The 17,891-nt window shown below is 42.4% G+C and overlaps 3 protein-coding genes and 2 pseudogenes across 4 annotated transcripts; 4 read left to right on the top strand and 1 right to left on the bottom strand.

Annotated features, from left to right (window-relative positions):
* Nucleotides 1-459: 459 nt before the first annotated feature.
* Nucleotides 460-5,144, top strand: LOC115676182 (GPN-loop GTPase 3). Of its 2 annotated transcripts, none has more exons than XM_030599071.2 (10): nucleotides 460-599; nucleotides 1,056-1,280; nucleotides 1,392-1,500; nucleotides 1,582-1,663; nucleotides 1,896-1,981; nucleotides 2,621-2,724; nucleotides 2,841-2,971; nucleotides 3,055-3,148; nucleotides 3,757-3,812; nucleotides 4,799-5,144. In XM_030599071.2, the coding sequence occupies exons 2-10, from the start codon at nucleotides 1,236-1,238 to the stop codon at nucleotides 4,893-4,895; spliced, it is 804 nt and encodes a 267-aa protein (XP_030454931.1). In that variant the 5' UTR covers nucleotides 460-599; nucleotides 1,056-1,235; the 3' UTR covers nucleotides 4,896-5,144. The 2 variants fall into 2 exon arrangements, with proteins under 2 accessions (XP_030454931.1, XP_056168928.1); XM_056312953.1 differs by having other exon boundaries at nucleotides 500-599; nucleotides 1,230-1,280.
* A 1,295-nt stretch (nucleotides 5,145-6,439) lies between these two features.
* On the top strand, nucleotides 6,440-9,171 carry LOC115676179 (F-box/LRR-repeat protein 12-like). The gene is made up of 2 exons (XM_030599065.2): nucleotides 6,440-6,837; nucleotides 7,023-9,171. Exon 2 carries the CDS (start codon nucleotides 7,428-7,430, stop codon nucleotides 8,595-8,597), a length of 1,170 nt encoding a protein of 389 aa, XP_030454925.1. The 5' UTR covers nucleotides 6,440-6,837; nucleotides 7,023-7,427; the 3' UTR covers nucleotides 8,598-9,171.
* Nucleotides 9,172-10,396: 1,225 nt separating this feature from the next.
* LOC115676183 (uncharacterized protein At4g08330, chloroplastic-like) lies at nucleotides 10,397-12,015 on the top strand (annotated as a pseudogene).
* On the top strand, nucleotides 11,743-13,128 carry LOC115676230 (F-box/LRR-repeat protein 12-like; annotated as a pseudogene).
* On the bottom strand, nucleotides 13,100-16,135 carry LOC115676181 (peroxisomal membrane protein 13). The gene is made up of 5 exons (XM_030599069.2): nucleotides 15,904-16,135; nucleotides 15,131-15,364; nucleotides 14,686-15,023; nucleotides 13,967-14,059; nucleotides 13,100-13,816 (listed from the first exon to the last, which is right to left on the bottom strand). The coding sequence occupies exons 1-5, from the start codon at nucleotides 15,926-15,928 to the stop codon at nucleotides 13,604-13,606; spliced, it is 903 nt and encodes a 300-aa protein (XP_030454929.1). The 5' UTR covers nucleotides 15,929-16,135; the 3' UTR covers nucleotides 13,100-13,603.
* Between the last annotated feature and the right edge of the window lie 1,756 nt (nucleotides 16,136-17,891).

The following is a 17,891-nucleotide window of genomic DNA, read 5'->3' as shown; positions in this document are numbered from 1 at the left end:
TAAAAATATTTTTCTCTTTCTATATGTGTACAACTTCTTCACATTGTATCGACCGTTTCTTTCAATCAATTGATGATTTAAATTCTTGTAACGACATATAATAACTTTGCAAATGATTTTAAATGCCGACTATTGGCCTGCACGTGACTCGTGTGCACTTTTGCTAGTAAAAGATATGCAAACTCATCGGAACGATCCGTATATCAAAAATCATTAACGGGTAACGGAGGAAAAGAAGCAAGTGCAACTATAACTTTCATCGTCATCCCTGAGAAATAGAGTATGTACTGTTTTCTAGTTAAAATGGAATAAATTAACCTCCATTTTTCAATTTAAAGAAATTTACATATGACATCAAATTAATAAAAAAAGAAGTTAATATTCCTTTCTTTTGGGGTTTTTCTTTTATTTTTGGGCCATATATATTCGTTTCCATTGCGCTTGGGACCATCTCTTCGCTCTTTTTCTTCGAACCTGTCACCACTTTGCCCTGCAACTTCTCTCTCTCTCTCTCTCTCTAAAACCCTCGCGAGAGCGTACCAAGATTAGGGCTTTCCCAGAAAGCAAGACACCCACCTCAGCTCCTCTTCACACCACTGGTGTCTCTCTCTCTCTCTCTCTCTGTGTTGCTATTGCTGTTGATGTTACGTCTTTGTTTCTGGAATTGTATCTGGAACGATCGAGCACTGTCGGGGATCGTTCGGTGTTCACGAGTTTCCTCGGCGTGATTCTTGGTTCCGATCCTAGTTTCCGATGTTTGTATGCATTCGGTCGGGTCCGATGTAAGCGAGCATGCCGTGTCCGGTCTCGTGTTCGCGCTCCCTCTCCCGGTAGAGCCCCGGCTTTGATTATCAGGCTAGGAAAATTGGATGGTTGTGGAGAGATTATTAAACTGGCCCCGTGAAATATTTGTAGGGTTACGATTCTCTGCGGCAGCAGCAAGCTTCTGGGTTGAAACTTGCAGTGTCTGGTGTGGCTGTCACTAAGCGTTATGTTGATGAGGATGTTTCGAGAGGGGGGGGCTCTAATGTTGTTCTTTTGAATGGGCAATGCAGGTTTTGAGATGATCTGCGCACTTGGTGCTGTTTGTTATGTCTTATTCTGACTTGCTGAGATTGCTGTTTGCCGTGGGGGTTTGGTGTACCGCGTATATTGCGGCTGCCGTTCTCGAGTCACTTCGGGTCTTCAATACCCTTTGTCCGCGCTGATTTCGATAGCTGGTTTTGAAGGCTGCGATGGGCTATGCACAGCTGGTCATCGGCCCTGCTGGCAGTGGCAAGGTGATTTCCTATCTCGAGCTCTGGATAATTCTGAGCGTTGATCTTGCTTCGGATTGGTTTGTTCTGTGATTGGTGTTATCCTGGGACTGATTTGCTTCCCTTTTTCTTCAGTCAACTTACTGCTCGAGTTTGTATCAACATTGTCAAACTATCGGGCGGACGATACACATTGTTAACCTAGATCCTGCAGCAGAGAATTTTGACTATCCTGTGGCCATGGGTAACTGGAATCTGCTTTCCTTTTTAGCGTTGTTTTATACTTCTTTCGAATTCTTCTTAATAATTTCTTTTTTCCTTGCAGATATTAGAGAGCTCATTTCATTGGAAGATGTAATGGAGGAACTTGGATTGGGCCCAAATGGCGGCCTTATGTACTGCATGGAGTATCCATATAATTTGCTTTGTGCTTTTTTCCTTTTTCCCTTACCATTGTGCTCTCATGTCCGCACTTGATACTTCTCTTAATGACGTCACTTTTATTAAAGGCTTCATTATTTCATTACTTTGTTTGGTTTGAAGACTATTGATGAATGGGAGTATCTCTAGTCTTCTTCTGTTCTCTATGTTCCTCATTTTCTTATTGGTCACAGTGGACGACCTTAATGTTCTCCATAGACATCTTGAAGAAAACCTAGATGATTGGCTCACGGAGGAGCTGGATAACTATTTGGACGATGATTATTTAGTATTCGACTGTCCAGGTAATAGCACAATAAGCGATTTCAACGATTGTGAACAAACAGGCAATGCTGCAATTGACATGTGATACTCGTTATGGTAGAAATGTGCTTGTAGGACTAGCAAATAGCTATTTTTACTCTTCATCTTTGCTAGACATCGTTTTTACATTCCTGGAGCAGCTTAACATGATTAAACTTAATTTGGCCCACCTCTTAATGGTGTGTTTTTTGACATGTAGAATTGGTGTCTGTATATGGGTGGTGGTCTGTATTTTCTTGTATTCTATTTCCCTTGATAAAATGCCTAACTATTGAATCTGCATAAGCAATTCTCTGCCTAGTCTTTTAGATATCCTGAATATTATAGAAGACCTCTTGTTTAGATGTCAAAATACTCTTGGATCCTTTTTTCACTGATCATTAATATTTCATATTGAACTAGCTTATTTGCATGGTCATATGATGTCTCATGCAAGTTTTTATCTGGACTTGATTTTTACTTTGTTTTTTCCTTATTCAAGGGTCATCATTTTAAGCAAATTCCATTTGCATGCATAATTCTCATAGAATGCATGCACATGTATGTGGCTTATGTATTTTTTTTTTTTTACAATGTCTGCACATTAATCTGAACTATGATAACGAAGAAGTACTTTACAGGCCAGATAGAACTTTTCTCACACGTGCCAGTGCTTCGGAATTTTGTGGAGCATTTACAGCGTAAGAACTTCAATGTCTGTGCGGTATACTTGCTCGATTCACAGGTTTGTGTGAGATTGCCTTTTTTTTTTAATCTTTAATTACTTTGTTTTCTCTTGATACATTTTGAGGCAATTGATTTGTTATCTATATTCTCTAAGTTCCTAGTTGTTTGTAACAGTTCATCACAGATGTGACCAAATTCATCAGTGGATGCATGGCATCTCTCTCTGCCATGGTTCAACTCGAATTGCCCCATGTCAATATCCTGTCAAAAATGGACCTTGTGAAAAACAAGAGAGATATTGATGAGTGAGTTCCTCATCCTTTTAGGGAAGCTTCTTTCGCATATTTGAAATGTCTGATGAGTGACGACTTTGTTTTTCTTAATTTAGTTACTTAAATCCGGAGCCTCGAGTCTTGTTGTCGGAGTTGAACCAAACGATGGCTCCTAAGTTTGCGAAGCTCAATAATGCTTTGGCAGAACTGGTACGTGATGTATCTCCTTTATGTATACTGGCTAAACTTAGTAGGGATTGCACTTTGAGGTTATTTGCAAGATACTATTGGACGATAAATGCACACATGGCCTGGAAATGGAAATACATGCAGATTTGCTTTTGAACTGCTTGATCCTAAGTTCGAGAAGCTCAATAAATCTTTGGCAGAGTTGGTTGTGAGGTATCTGCTTTATATGTATACTGGCAAAACTTAGTGATTGCAATCTGTGGTTATTTGCCAATTAATATTGGATGATAAGTTGACACGTGGCGTAGAAATGGAAATACATACAGATTCTCTTTTGAACTGCTCTTTTGTTGCTTTCAAAGATTCCGTCAGTTCTCATTTGTAATTGGTGAATAAACTGAATATCTTTGTGGCGCTTTGTACTTTGTACTGGCATTATGTTTGTATGCTGTTGCGGCATTTTGGCTTCTTTGCATCATAGCTTATAAGTACCTGGGAAGTCATTCTCCTTTGATTTGGGTTGTTGTTATTCATGATTTTCGGTAAATAAATTTTGCATTTGTTAACTAGTCATCTAATCTTGCTGGGGACATTTCTCATTGCTTAACTCCAATGAGTTTTTGATATAGGTGGATGAATATAGCATGGTGAGCTTCGTGCCTCTTGATTTAAGGAAAGAGAGCAGGTTCTCTCTCTCTCTCTCTCTCTGAGTGTGTGTTTGTGTATGTTGATATGTGTATGTCGATATGTGTATGTTTGTCGATAGGAATGCCAATCTGAGTGCATATGCTGTCGCGTCTTTGCTCATGCCCTTGTTGTTCTTTTGCTGCATCCCTACTGTCTTACACAAACGAGCAAGCATGCACTCATGCTCAGTTGGAAACATCGTTTGCTTTAAAGGTTATTTGTTGATGAACACCTTTCAGGTTCAGTTGTGCCGATGAAATCTTAGAGTACTCGTATTGGTTGTTTTTATATGGTTAGAGATTTTCAGTGGGATTTCTGTCTTTCGAGTTCATGGCATTTCTGTTCTAGTGTCCGAAGTTTGAGAGAGGCTGTGAAAGTATCCGACTCAGTATGACTTGTTTTATCATAGAGCACGGTTCTGCTTGTTCTTTTTAAAACAGCAGCATGTGGCTTGCCATGGGATTTTGAGCACATGATTGGATGATTTGGGTTTGTTCTGTGGAAAACTGAACTTTTACTTAAATGAAATGAATCAGCTAAAATATCTGGATTGCAGCACCTGAAATTCCCACAAGTTTGTGGGATTGTAGGTTATGGAGATGAAGTTTATTGAAAACTTGTTGCTTCTCCAATTTAGATGATTATCCCTCCTGGTGGTTTGTTTTGTCAGACTAGTTTTTCGTTCTGTAAATCCTTGTTCTCTTGTATGTCTTCTGTTCTAAAGTTTTGTGTAGAAGCTCCCCTCCTCTGGTATTTGCTATATGGCCTTTCTATATGAAAACATTACTCATGCCAAGTTAAACTACTAGCATGTATCAAACAAGAAATTTCTGGGAAGCTATAAGAACTTCAGATTCCTTTTGTCTCTGTTGGCCTTTTCCATCTAGTGATTTAGGGCTTAAATAGACTGAGGAATGTAATGATGCAATTGTCTGTGGACATGTTTTCATTGATTTAAAGGAAAATTTGATGTGCTCTTTGCAGCATACAATATATATTGTCCCAAATCGACAACTGCATCCAGTATGGGGAAGACGCGGACGTGAAGGTCAAGGATTTCGATGATCCAGAGGATGACTGAACTCCCTATATGTACTTTTGGTGTACTCGGAGGTTATTATGTCTTGTGATATCTTTGAAGTGTGTTGGGCAGCGATGTCGGTCCTTCCGTCCACGCATATCATTGGGTTGAAACTCGTGTGATACCTCTGGCGAAGTGGAGTTGAAGTGTAGATATAGGCCTTCTGTTCAGAGTCCATGTGCTGGAGACTGACACTGTTTATAAACTTCTACTCCAATATGAGTTAATCCACCAGTTCGCTTTGAAGTATCTTGGTTTCCCTCATTTGTGCCTGGGATTAATTGTGTTTGCACTTGATTGAATCTTAGTCTCTTCGCTCTTGCCACTCAAATAGAAGTATGAGGTCGTGATCGGCCGTCTGCGGGGGCTGTATAGTATCTCTGGACAACTTTTATGGTGACACAAATCAGCAACCCGAGATGATCTTATACATTTATACATGTTCTATGCAATGGTGTACCATCACAATTATTCAGTGTTCGTATACTGGGTTCATTCGATTATATCACCTTCCAGGGTAAAGTCTAGCCAAGCAAAATTTGCAGTTTTTGTGTCACTATACCGAAATTAAATGTCAACCTTTCGAAAATAACATTTACGGAAGTGTTGTGGTTTGCACATGATTGATAGGTTACAAACATGAATATCGTCACTTTTATATCGTCATATTAATGTTGCCAGCTTTTGCACTTCAGCTGCTAAAAGCCTGAAATATCGTTGAGATATCTGCCCGGATGTTAGTTAATCTCTCGCAAAAGGAAATGGCGATTTAGGAATCGAAGTACCGAAACTTTAAGCTTTGGTCAGCCTCATGGATGAGCATGGTAGTGTCTCATTCACGAGACGGCGACTTCGAACCGTAGCATAGTCGGGCGAGCAGCCCCCGATACTAGCACGCTCTCTCACGAGATTGCAACTTCGAATCACGGCATCGATCAACGGGCGAACCGTAATGCCACATGGCATCCTTGGCGCCGACACAGTTGTTAAGGATTTGAGTACCAATTTACCACATTTGTTTTTTCGATGAAGCCGTATTTATGTGGTGGAGAAAAACAGGCCTATGCCAAAACGACGCTCTTGTTCGACCCGAACAGCCATAAAACGACGCACTTGAGTTCACGCCAACGCTCAAGAGACGCACAACCTACGAGAAACATAAAACGAGGAGCAAAAGCGGAAAGATCTCCCTCTCTCTCTCTCTCTCTTCCTTCCTTCTCATTTGCTTCTCATCCACCGTTTTGCTCTTCTGGGTTGTCTCTCAAAATCAAGAGCGGAAGCGAAGACACGTCCCTCGACCATACCCATGTCCCCCCACCCCCCACGCGTAAGTTCCTCTAATCCTCTCTCGTCTCTCTGCGAAAGCCTGCCGAAGATCGTGTCCGCGGGACGATCGTTTTGGCATCGCTTGATTCTGCTGCGATTCAGGTTGTATGGTGAAGTTGCGCTGGGTGATTGGAGAAGAGTTCCTGCTTTGCATTTCTTGTCGGGAGAGGGAGGGAGGGAGGGAGGGAGGGGCGGGAGCTCGTTCTGTGTGATTGTGCGGTAGTTGTTGAACTCTAGTTGTTGAGCTAGCGGCAGCAAAAAAAAACTGGTGCTTTCATCAATCTGATGATGGTTTGAGATAGCGAAGCGCTTCGTTCGAGTTCATGTACTTGGGTTGGGTGTATTGGTTATGATGGGTATCTGAACCTCGTCCTTTCTTCGAGAGGAAGATCGGAATTTGTGAGTACACAGCATTGGCCTAAAATGCACGGAGCCGGTTCGGGTTCGGGTTCGGGATTCTGCTGGTTTATTGATAAAAATGGTTATTTATTCTGTACATTTTAGGGGGCTGATTTCGGAAGACTGATCGAGTTTCGAAGATGAGTAGTAATACCACGTTGACATGGATAAGCTCTGTTAAGATGCAATGATTCTCGATTTCCGACCATGTGTCGATGTAGGTTGCTCCAGAATTTCCGAGAGGATATTTGCCTAGTCATTCTTTTCTGCCTTTTGTTGGAATAAACAAAAAAAATGATTATTTTTTTATTCATTGGGGAATTTCCTTGTCACGATACAGAATGTGTATGAATTCTCAACTAGTAGATCGATCATTCAAAGTCCTTTTCTTTTTGTTTGCAGCTGTGGATCTTGTGTTATTACCTGAACTCTGACATCTTCCAGTAGAATAACTTCAGAGGTTGGCTCTGAATGTCGGAAAAGAACGAAGAACGGTTTTATCTCCTTCCTCTCTGTTGATCTACGTAGTTTCACACAGGTCGATGAAGTTTGGATGCGCTTCTCTCTTTCCACCCTATGCCTATCTTGAATGAGGATGACGGGAAGATCTCGTATACCGTTCTCATGGCTCGGGTGTTGGGAGTGCCTGGAGACAAAATGCCTCTGCCTTAATTGTGGGGTTCATATCTGATATTGCTCTGGAGACTGACCGCCTCTTTGAGGCCTCCCATATCATTTACATCTTCTTATAAAAGGTTAACTGTGAAAGTCTGAGCTCTTTATCCGTCAGAAGATTGTTGAATCAACATGGAAGATCTTTCTGGGAATCATCCTGCCTCCATCGTGCACCTGCCCGATGATTGCCTCATCTATATTTTTCAAAGGCTAAAGAACAGTACTGATCGTGCATCGTTTGGCTTAACGTGTCGTCGCTTGCTTCATGTTCAGAATATTTGCCGTAGATCATTACAATTTGATTGTTCATTCACCCTCTTGAAGCTTTCTCCATCGCACCCCAATCTTAACGTCAAGTCTTTCCATCTTAATAGACTACTTGGACGTTTTCAGCATCTACAGTCTTTGTCTCTTTCAGGCTGCACAGAATTACCTGATTCAGGCTTGGCCCCATTGCGATCCTATGGTTCAAATATTCGAAGTCTGTATCTTGATTGCTGTTTTGGAATTACTGACCATGGAGTGTCTGCAATCGCTGCTGGCTGTCGATCTTTAACCGTAATCAGCCTTTACCGCTGCAATATTACTGATGTTGGGTTAGAAACTTTGGCTAGTGGTTGCTCAGATCTGCAGAAGGTGAATCTCACATATTGTTCGCTTATTAGCGACTGTGGTTTAAGAGCTCTATCACAAGGATGCCACAATCTCAGGGCCATCAAGATTGCACATTGTAGGGATGTAACTGGTGTCGGAATTAGAGGTTGTTCGCCAACACTGATATATGTAGATGCCGAGTCCTGTAAGCTTGACACAGAGGGAATAACAGGAATCGTGAGTGGTGGCGGGCTTGAATATCTGAATATTGGCAGCGTTGGCTGGTGGCTTGGTCCTGATAGTTTCGTTGCAATTGGCTCAGGGTTTGCTCAAAGGCTGAAAATTCTTAACCTCCGATTGTGCAGATCTATTGGTGATGAATCTGCTGCAGCAATCGCGAGGGGTTGTCCGTTACTACAGGAGTGGAACTTGGCATTGTGCCATGGGATCAAGACGCCAGGGTGGCAAGCTATCGGGTTGCACTGTAATAACCTCGAGAAGCTTCATGTGAACCGATGTCGGAATCTATGTGACCCGGGGCTTGAGGCACTGAGAAGGGGGTGCAAGAAGCTCACTGTTCTTTATATCGGCCGGGGTTCTCGCGTCTCGGGTGTCGCAATAGAACTGTTCAAAATGCTCAGACATGGCGTTGAGATCAAGGACGAAGAGGTAATGTGCCTAGCACCTGAGCGGGCAGCTTCATGGTAACGCATACACGATTCGTTCTCCAGTGACTTTCGACATTAAGATGTATCGAGTCAGAACATGGGGAGGGAGGCGTTGATCTAATGGATCCTCTTGGTTTGGTGCTTGTTTTCTTTGGTAATTGAGATCATTCCAGTCTGATCAAATTTTGGTGCACTGAGAAGCTTCCTTTCGTCCAAGCGTAACTTTGGAAGTGGCGATTCATTCTTTATCTGTTGCACATCTGAACCCGCCGGTGTCCTGCCGGACTGAATTAGAACTTTCCGAATGAGCCATTATCATTCAAGGTATCACCTTCTATAATCAGTGAACATCAAGGACACTCAAAAACTGTTGCTCTGCGATATCAAATTTTCCAACCAATCAACCTGGTCATAGCCAACCTGACCAATCTGTTTTGATGTTCATTGATCGCTTGACCTGAGATTTCCAGTACTGGTCAATGCATCTTCCATATTATACATATTATAAGTACATTTAGAGGAGTTCATGATAGTACTGTTAGCATCTACTTTTGCTCTTAATCAACAAGATTTGAAAGAAAAACAAACAATAAAGCTGCTTTCTGTGATGTTAACTCTGGGTATTACTCTGTTATCGAGCTGTTTCATTTCAGTTGATTGCCCGTGTGTGAATGTATATCATACAGTTACCCAAATATGGAAATGCAATGTCACTGATATGCGGGAAATCTTTTTTCCACTCTCCGTTTGTTTCGCGGAGAATGAATGATCCGGAAAATATTTTTCTAAAATGATTGATTGTATTGTCCCAAGTAATCGGTCAATAAAAAATATGTTCATTATCAATAACAGTTTATGCCTAAACTTTTTCGTGGATGATGGATATATTTTTCGTTCATTCATTTGTTAAGCGATACAATCGATCCCTTTTAGAAAAATATTTTTTAAATCATCTATTTTCTACGAAACAAACGGTGGGTTAAAGCTTTTCGGTTGGACTAATAATCCTCAAGTTCACTGCAATTCAAAAGATATGTCAAAGTGGATATTGAGAGATTATTTAGCTTAAAGATATTGGTGCTTATTAATTAAATATGTGCGGTAAGCTTTTTAAGAGTATAATATGTGAAAATGAATGTACACATTGAGAGAATATCTGCGATTATTGAGTAGTGAAATTGTATAAACATATGTCGTGTACAAAACATATACTGTATGTAAATAAGGTACAATACACAGATTCCATTCTTTTATCTCGATGTTCGCATGTACCTTATGTTTAGGATGCATGCTTAGCATTTTAATTCGTGTTTGACCTATTCCATGAAATAAGTAGGGGCAGTTCATGCCATTCTATATTTAGGCAGAAAAAGAAAATTATCGGAGGCCGTGGATTTATTGAAAGAAATTCCAATTTCGACACGGCACAAGCGAATTCAATTCGAAATTAGCACGACTCGACACGTTTTGATTAGCTGATAATAAAGCGTAACGTACAGGGTACGAAGTCGAGTCTATATTAAGTCGATATCTATATTGGCCGGTGTCGAGAATAATATAATACGACACGATAGATTATTCATTCTGCTTTTCTCTTTTTTTTTTAGTGTCAAAGGAAAAAAATAGGAAAATAAAAAACTATTCCTTATTTTGCCCTGGAAAACACGACGCGCGCAAGGGGGACAGACACGAGGGGGGACAACTGAGAAGTCAAAGGATCCCCCCCGTGCATTCCAAGAGACAGCGAAATCTCCCAAAAAAAAAGAAAATTTAAAAAAAAGAAAAGAAAAAGAAAAGCCACGAAAAATTGAAAAAAAAGAAAAATGAATCTTGAAAAGAATGGAAAACAAAATCTATTCCTTCCTTCTCATTGGATGACACCACGCCTTCGAGAATGATATCGTTCCCATGTGATTTGAGCCATCCCTCGCTGTTTGCCAAGTCATTCTGATTCACAGTGAGGGCGGGCGAGGATGTCCCTCCACCCCGCTGACGTCTCCTACAGGTCACCCCTCTCTCCCTCCCTCCCTCTCCCTCTCTCTCTCTCTCTGCTTTTCATTTCCTCTGCTGATTGTTTTCCCTCTGATGGGTGTGCTGTTCGTTCTTGCGTCCGAATTGTGGAAAAGTCTCGATCTTTGCTGTTCTTGTCGCCTGTTCTGTGGATTTCCGCATTTGGGTCGCTTCAGTTTGACGCGGTTCTCCGTTGTGTCCGGAGAATTCTGTGTTGTGACGAGGTTTTTGGTAGTCCTGTCGTGCGGCAATGTATGGTTGTCTTCTCTGCGCGAAGTAAATTGCTCTTGGAAGGGCGGCGGTGTATTGTTTGATCGTAGCTTGTTTTTTGAGTTGATGGGGTTTTGACTCACTCAGGATCAAGCTATTAGAAAACGATTTGGCTGTTCCCTTTGTTGATCATTAGCGGAGGGCCCGAAGATAATGCGCAAGTGCGGTGATTTGAGGCCGCGCTTAAGCAACAAGTTCTTACTGCTTAAGCAACCTTGGTTTGTATTAGGGGGATTACGGAGTAGCATTTAGGAAGCTTGTGGATGGCAATTTTTGAGATTCATGCAGTTTCTGTTCTTGCTTTGCCAGAGGAAAATCCACGACTGATTGGTTTTCGTGAAATCGAAGACTTTACTCTCCTGCGGTAGCTTCTTGTTTTACCCTTTGGATAGTGTCTGCGATGGTTACAATCTTACAATTAGCATGAGATCATTGAGCAAGTTTCTTCCTCTTTTCATTTGCAGTTGTGGATCTTGTGGTTATCCCCTGAACTTGACATCTTCCGATAGGATTACCTCAGGGATAGGCTCTGAGTATCGCAAGTCAATAAAGAAAGGTTTTATCTCCTTCCTTTCTGTTGACCTCAGTCGCTTCACACAGGTGGACCAAGTGAACTGCTTCCCAGTCGCTTGGGGTCGTAAGCGCCTGAAGACAAAGCTCCTCTGCCGTAAATGCGGGGTTCATATCGGATACGGATATGGAGACTCGCTGGCTCTTTGTGGCTTTGACTCCCCGAACTTGTCCACATCGTCTTATAAAAAGTTCACTATAAAGATTCGAGCTCTGCAACCGTCCGAAGATTGCTGAAGTCGACATAGAACATCTGTCTGGAGATCATCTTACCTCCCATCTTGCACCTGTCTGATGATTACCTCGCTCTTATGATTCAAAAGCTAGACTGCTGAAACCTTCCCAAGATTGTTGAAGTCGACATAGAAGATCTGGCTGGAGATCATTTTACCTCCATCATGCACCTGTCTGATGATTGCCTCGCTATTTTTTTTCAAAAGCTAGGCTGTAGTTCTGGTCATGCATCATTTGGTCTAACATGACGTTGCTGGCTTCACATTCGAGATATCTGCCGCAGATCATTACGAGTCGAACCTTTCTCCATCCTACTGCAATCTTCATGTCAAGTATTTCCATCTCAATAAATTGCTTGCCCTTGCCCGTTTCAAGCACCTCAAGTCCTTGTCTCTTTCTGGCCGGACTGAATTATCTGATTAGGCTTGACCCTGTTGCTGTTAAATGGTTCACCTATTCAATGTCTTTATCTTGATTACCGTTCTGCAATAACTGATCATGGAATGTCTGCCATTGCTGCTGGCTGCCCATCTTTGACCGTCGTTAGTCTGAAATGCTATTGTATTACTGTTGTTGGGTTAGGAGCTCTGGCTGGTGGTTGCAAGGATATGGAGGATGTCAATCTCGCGTACTGTTCTTTTACAAGCGACCGTGGTTTAAGAGCTCTATCGCAACAATGTCGCAATCTCTGTGCCATCAATATTTCCCTCTGTAGGGATGTAAGAGGCACAGGGCTAACAAGCTGTTCACCAACTCTAGCGCATATCATTGCCGAGTCCTGTAAGATCGACACGGAGGGCATAATGGCAATTTTCAGTGGCGGTGGGATTGAATTCCTAGATATTTCTTGGGTAAGCTGGTGTCTTCCTACAAAGAAGTTGGCCGTAATTGGGGCAGGATTTGCTGGAAGGCTCAAAGATCCTGAGCTTCGGGGATGCGGATTCATTGGTGACGAACCCATCTTGGAAATTGCGAAGGGCTGCCCGTTCCTTGAAGAATGGGACTTGGCAATTGGCATTCTGCCATGAGGTCAAGCTTCCAGGGTGGCGATCCATCAAGACATACTGCGATAACCTGGAAACACTTCATGTGAATCGTTATCAGAACTTTGGCAACCGCGGGTTGGAGGCATTGAGAAATGGGTGCAAGATGCTTATGGTTCTTTACCCGAGCATAGATTCACATTTTGCGACTGTTTCAGAAAAGGCAATCAAACCGTTTGAAACGATATTCTGCGAAATGATTATCATGCAGAGTTAGCTGACTCGAATTATTAGGAGCCTCGCTGGCCAGCCCATTTGATTTGCAATCAAGATCAGTCAGAGCGTGATTTCAATGCACAAAAATTAGCTTTCTTTTAGCTACTTGTGATTCCTGCTTCGATGCATTCACGCCTGAACTTGTCCATGTGAATATTAAAGTTGAAAGCAAACTTTCAGAGAAATGTAGTCGGCAGCATAATCCAAAAATTTCAGCTTTGACCCTTATTAATCATCTCATCAATCAAGAAGACGACTCGAAATGATGGCATCAGAGAAATACTAAAGCAAGGACGTGTGATTTCACACTGCAAATTTATCAAATACAGACACCCTTACTCCATCGTAGCGCAATTGGTGATCTTGCTCAGCTGATCGAACCAACCTGAATACACACTGCAGAAAGTAGTAACACTGAACCTTCCGAGTCCCCACAAATCTCATTGCATACTCAATTCCACATATACATGCCACGGAAATTCTTTACTTAGAAGTACAGTGATCTACAGTGTAATTTGACATCACAACCATCTCATGGAGGATAGGTTTCACCTACAGCCTTCACAGGAAGAATAGCCCTTTGGCGAACCAAAATTGAGAGACTACGCCGGCGCAGCCATAGTATTTTGCCCCCAATTATTGAGCGGGTCAAGCATCATTACCCTCAGCAGTCTTGAGTATCCAATCTATTGTGGTAACGTCTTTAACTACTGGGTTTGTCCCCCCATACACTATCCCATGCACCACTTTGACCTGCTTTCGGTCCCTCAATAGCGTTATGAGGGGGAGCATTGGGGAGCCCAGGCATACCGTTGTGTCCAGGTGGATGAACCTTTTGAGGCTTTGTTTTGATTCCCAGGATTCTTAATACAAATCTAGCCAACTCACCATACAATAATCCTGATCGGTCAAAAAGCTGCATGAATGTGAATTAGTTAATGATCAATGTTGCATAACACTCGAGTCTACTTGCTTAAAAGGCAACTCCTGATGCCACAGAACTCAATGGCACAATTCGAGCAATATCTTATCTGGAAGAAATTACAGTATGCGGAGAAAGCAGCACCTGAAGAAGTGCAGACATAAACATGTGGAATGCCTGGGTATTCTGGTCTATCAGAATCGAAATGCGGCCAAAAAATGTAACAACTCCTTGCATCTGTCATCAGACGAAAAAACAAATCAGCAACACTAGTCACTCGATTGCACTCTAACATTGATATAATAAGTTAACAAAATTATTCACAGATTCAGCAAGGTCACTTACTCTTCCATGGTTTTTGCACAGGCACAAAAGTTCATATAACAACATAGCCAACATAATATTTGTAGTAAAGAATCACTGGCTCAATCAAGGTAGAACTCGAGTCACCTAAAGGGACATTCACGATCAACAGGTGCAATGAGACCTTTCTACTCATCAGTAAAGAGAATCACATACAGACATAGGTAGTTTTTAAGCAGGTTTTGCAAAATATTGAAGTAAGAATCAACCTTCCCACAGCTAAGCTTGTGTTGTGCACCAAGCTATAAAAGCTTTCACTAGTTAAAACGAATGTAATTTTTGTTCCAGGATTTTTACAAGGTATACAGTCTGTGCAAACTGTTTCTTACACAAACCATGTCTATCACATTGATTTAGATAATTAGTTGAGTAAACCTGTATCAGCCATAAGGAAAGCTACTTATGTAAAAAGAAGTTTACATACTGTATGACTAACCCTGGTTTTCACAATAATAATACCAAATCATTAAACTTCACAAAATCAGTGGATGCTTGCTCACCACTTGAAGAAAGGAAATCCAAAATCCTGGGGGAGAAGGGGGAGCGCCATAAGGGTTATTCGGATCTTGATTGCCATAGGGACCCATGCCAACACCATAACCACCTCCATAACCACCCATTGGACCCCCAAACCCACTATTGTACATGCCCCCACCATAACCACCGCCCAAGCTAGAACCACCATACAGCCCACCATAACCTCCTCGGTACATTCCATTTCCATATAATCCACCCCCATAAGATGCTCCAGCCCCATAAGATCCTCCATATCCTCCCAATGAAGAGCCAAGCATCCCCGAATTATACCCCGAGTTATAATTCAGACCAGAACCATATCCTGCAATGATTACCAGAAGATTAACCGAGAACCATCTTATGTTATATCGTTCTTTCAAGCAAAAGCTGAGATACACAGAAGCAACTCCATAAGCAGTAAATATGCACCTCCATAATTGTTTCCGTAGGATTGTTGCTCCCATGGCCTGGTGGGAACCGGCCTGGCAATAGAATTGGTGTTAACAGGAACAGTCCTATCAGTAGTCGAAACAATTTCACCGGGTCTTGCTGTTCCGGAAGCTTCCACTACATTACTAGTGCTTCCGGGTGATGGCGGCTTAAATGGTCCAGGACCCGACGAAGCCCCGGCTCTTTCCCATGGCTTGGGAGGTGGACCATTAGCTGCAGAAACAGGGAATGAATGTCACGAACTACAGCAAACAAACAAGAAGGACGGATGGTCAGGATCGATTTTACATAGTGGCCCGACTTTGCACCAGCTGCCTCAAGACTAATCACTCTAAGGGCAACACCCAATATGAAACCCCCGTTCAATTATCACTAGAAAACACGGATCATTCAAGCAGATAAAGAGTTAAAAGACACCAACCCACGATTGCCCTAAAAGATACATAAACGGCGAGACCCAATAGACGGAAAAAGCAGCCAAGCTCGTAAAGAAGAACCAAAACCCAGAACACAAGAGACCACACACGACTAAACCCAAGCAAAAAGATCGAAACTTCAATTCCAGACTCCCACCAAATTCGGCTGCGAGAATAAAGACCCCCCCTTTCCAGTAAGCGACCGCAGGATTCAAAGCGAACAGGAACCCAAATCAGACAAGACGAAGAGCAGTCACCACACAACGGAAGGCGAAAGCTCGATTGCCACCCATAATTGCGTCAAGAATGGAAAAAGAAGGCGAGAAAGAAGCGAACCCGGCGCATTGTTACTGGAGTCCATGGCAGGACGACGGGAGAGCTCTGGACCCCCAGATGAATCGCTACGTTATGTCTGATTCACGCGCGAACCCTCCCTTGGACCTCGGGCCGGGAGAGAGAGAGAGAGAGAGAGAGAGAGAGAGAGGGGTCAAAGAGCAAAGGTGATGGCTTTCTTCTTCTTCGCATTCAGCACCACGATCTGATCATATTCAGTCATCGCCTCGAGAAAGAAAACGAGAAGAAGGAAAGACAAGCGAAGAAGATAGCGCGGCCCCAAAAATAAAAAGGGACGAAAGAGGAAAACGACAAATACTGAAACAATCCACACGTGCGTCCGTCGTTGGGCTCCGGCTCAGCATTTGTTGTACGATGATCTTGGGCTTGAAAAGGTTTCGGGCTTGTTCATCGCTCATCTCGAGGAAATGCTTTTGGTCCACATGGATCGGAGCATGTCGCTAGGGGTGATCGGTTCAAGAGCTGGCACCTCGGACCGATCCTGTAAGTCCCGGTTCATCGGAATTGGGAACCGGGACCGTTCCGTCCGAAATTGGATTCGTTCGGTTTTTCAATGGTTAAAAGATAATTGGTTTCAATCAAGAACGATAAAGGGAATTGGCTATCAACGGGCCTAAACGGGTTCTCGGGTAGAATTGCTGACTCAAAGCCTAGAACTACCAATTTGCCCCATTTAAACCAATTTTCCCCGGAACTTCCGACCTGTTCGTAGATTGAACTTGGACTCGATACTGGTCCCTATTTGTCCTTTTTGTTGATTACGTGAGGCCCTTATGTGATACAAATGACCAAAAAGTTGTAATGGTCTATGGATTCTTTTGTCCATGCAAGTATTTCCTGTTTTCTCTACCTTGGAAACAGTTGCTGAATTATTTTCACTTCGTTTATAATCAAGCTGTGTCAAGTTGGCATAGTTCAATACATGTCCTCGAATCAACTCGAATTTTCAAGGTCCCAGCCTCGAGACTGGAGCAGATCTTGATTGAGCTCGACTTACCGAGTGCAATCGCAACCTTGACCGAAAGAAATTCGCATTCAATTCGAGCTCGACTTAATTAGTCGTTAAGTTTTTCTCAAGTCTCGAATTAAACCCGAATTCTAGCTTGGGCTAGAGCTTGATGATAGGGTGTGGTTCATAATCTTCATCGATAGGATGGCACGGGGGCAGGGGCGCCATTTGGCGGGGGTCGCAGGTAGGGGGCAATGCCCCCTAGCAGCCATAGGACTTTTATAGTTTTAGCTCGTATTTTATTCGTAGGCCCATAAATAGCTATTGTCTATATATAATCTCTTTCCCTTGTTATTGAGGGTTGTAATAAAGAGCAGAGAGGTGCTAGTTTAATTCTCTACTAGATGTAGCTCTAATTTAAGGGTAAATTGGAACAAACTTTGTGTCTCGATTTTACTTTCTATTTCGTTGTATGTGTGCCTAATCCTAAGGTGGTGGACAAGGGGAGTGAGCTTTGGATCTTTCAAAGGCCTTCGAGCAAATATTAAAGTGTTTGGTAAAGAATTTTGGGAGTCTATTTTGGGAAATGCATCGTATTTCCAAAGTCTTCCAAATGCCTTTCTCTCGGGTCCCCTACTCACCAGCATTGGGCATCCGACATTTTCGTAATGCTGGAGCTCATGATTAATGAAATTTTTTATTTCAATTTTTCATATTCCTCTCTTATCCCTGAATAGTGGCGCTGTTCATTTCTCTCCCACCGCTCATCGTCTCTCTCTCTCTCTCTCTCAACCAAGGGCAATGCGCGTATCGATTCTGGTCGTTGAGGGATAGTCGCTAACGGACGTTTGCGGAGGATCGCGCAAACACGGCGGCCAATCACTTGGGGTCGCACGATCTTGTCAAAAATGTTTTCAAAAGTGATCGCTTGTATCACTTGATATAATTTGTTAATGAAAAATGTTTTTACTATCGGTAATAATTTATATCTAAACATTTTCGTAGACGATGGAAATATAAG

The sequence above is a fragment of the Syzygium oleosum genome, unplaced genomic scaffold, assembly GCF_021117445.2.
Source record: "Syzygium oleosum isolate NSW1041296 unplaced genomic scaffold, Sole_v2.1 Sole_v2.01, whole genome shotgun sequence".
NCBI classification, from domain to species: Eukaryota; Viridiplantae; Streptophyta; class Magnoliopsida; order Myrtales; family Myrtaceae; genus Syzygium; species Syzygium oleosum.
This window is presented reverse-complemented; position numbering and strand designations above follow the sequence as displayed.

What these genes read in the sequence shown, in the direction of transcription:
- LOC115676182 (XM_030599071.2), top strand. Translation starts at nt 1,236, where the DNA reads ATGGGCTATGCACAGCTGGTCATCGGCCCTGCTGGCAGTGGCAAG. An exon ending in GGCCTTATGTACTGCATGGA is followed by an intron (nt 1,664 to 1,895) that starts GTATCCATATAA and finishes TGTTCTCCATAG; the next exon opens with ACATCTTGAAGAAAACCTAG. An exon ending in ATAATGCTTTGGCAGAACTG is followed by an intron (nt 3,149 to 3,756) that starts GTACGTGATGTA and finishes TTTTTGATATAG; the next exon opens with GTGGATGAATATAGCATGGT.
- LOC115676179 (XM_030599065.2), top strand. Translation starts at nt 7,428, where the DNA reads ATGGAAGATCTTTCTGGGAATCATCCTGCCTCCATCGTGCACCTGCCC.
- LOC115676181 (XM_030599069.2), bottom strand. Translation starts at nt 15,928, where the DNA reads ATGGACTCCAGTAACAATGCGCCGG. An exon ending in CTCCAGTAACAATGCGCCGG is followed by an intron (nt 15,365 to 15,903) that starts GTTCGCTTCTTT and finishes CTGTTTCTGCAG; the next exon opens with CTAATGGTCCACCTCCCAAG. An exon ending in GGATTTCCTTTCTTCAAGTG is followed by an intron (nt 14,060 to 14,685) that starts GTGAGCAAGCAT and finishes GTCTGATGACAG; the next exon opens with ATGCAAGGAGTTGTTACATT.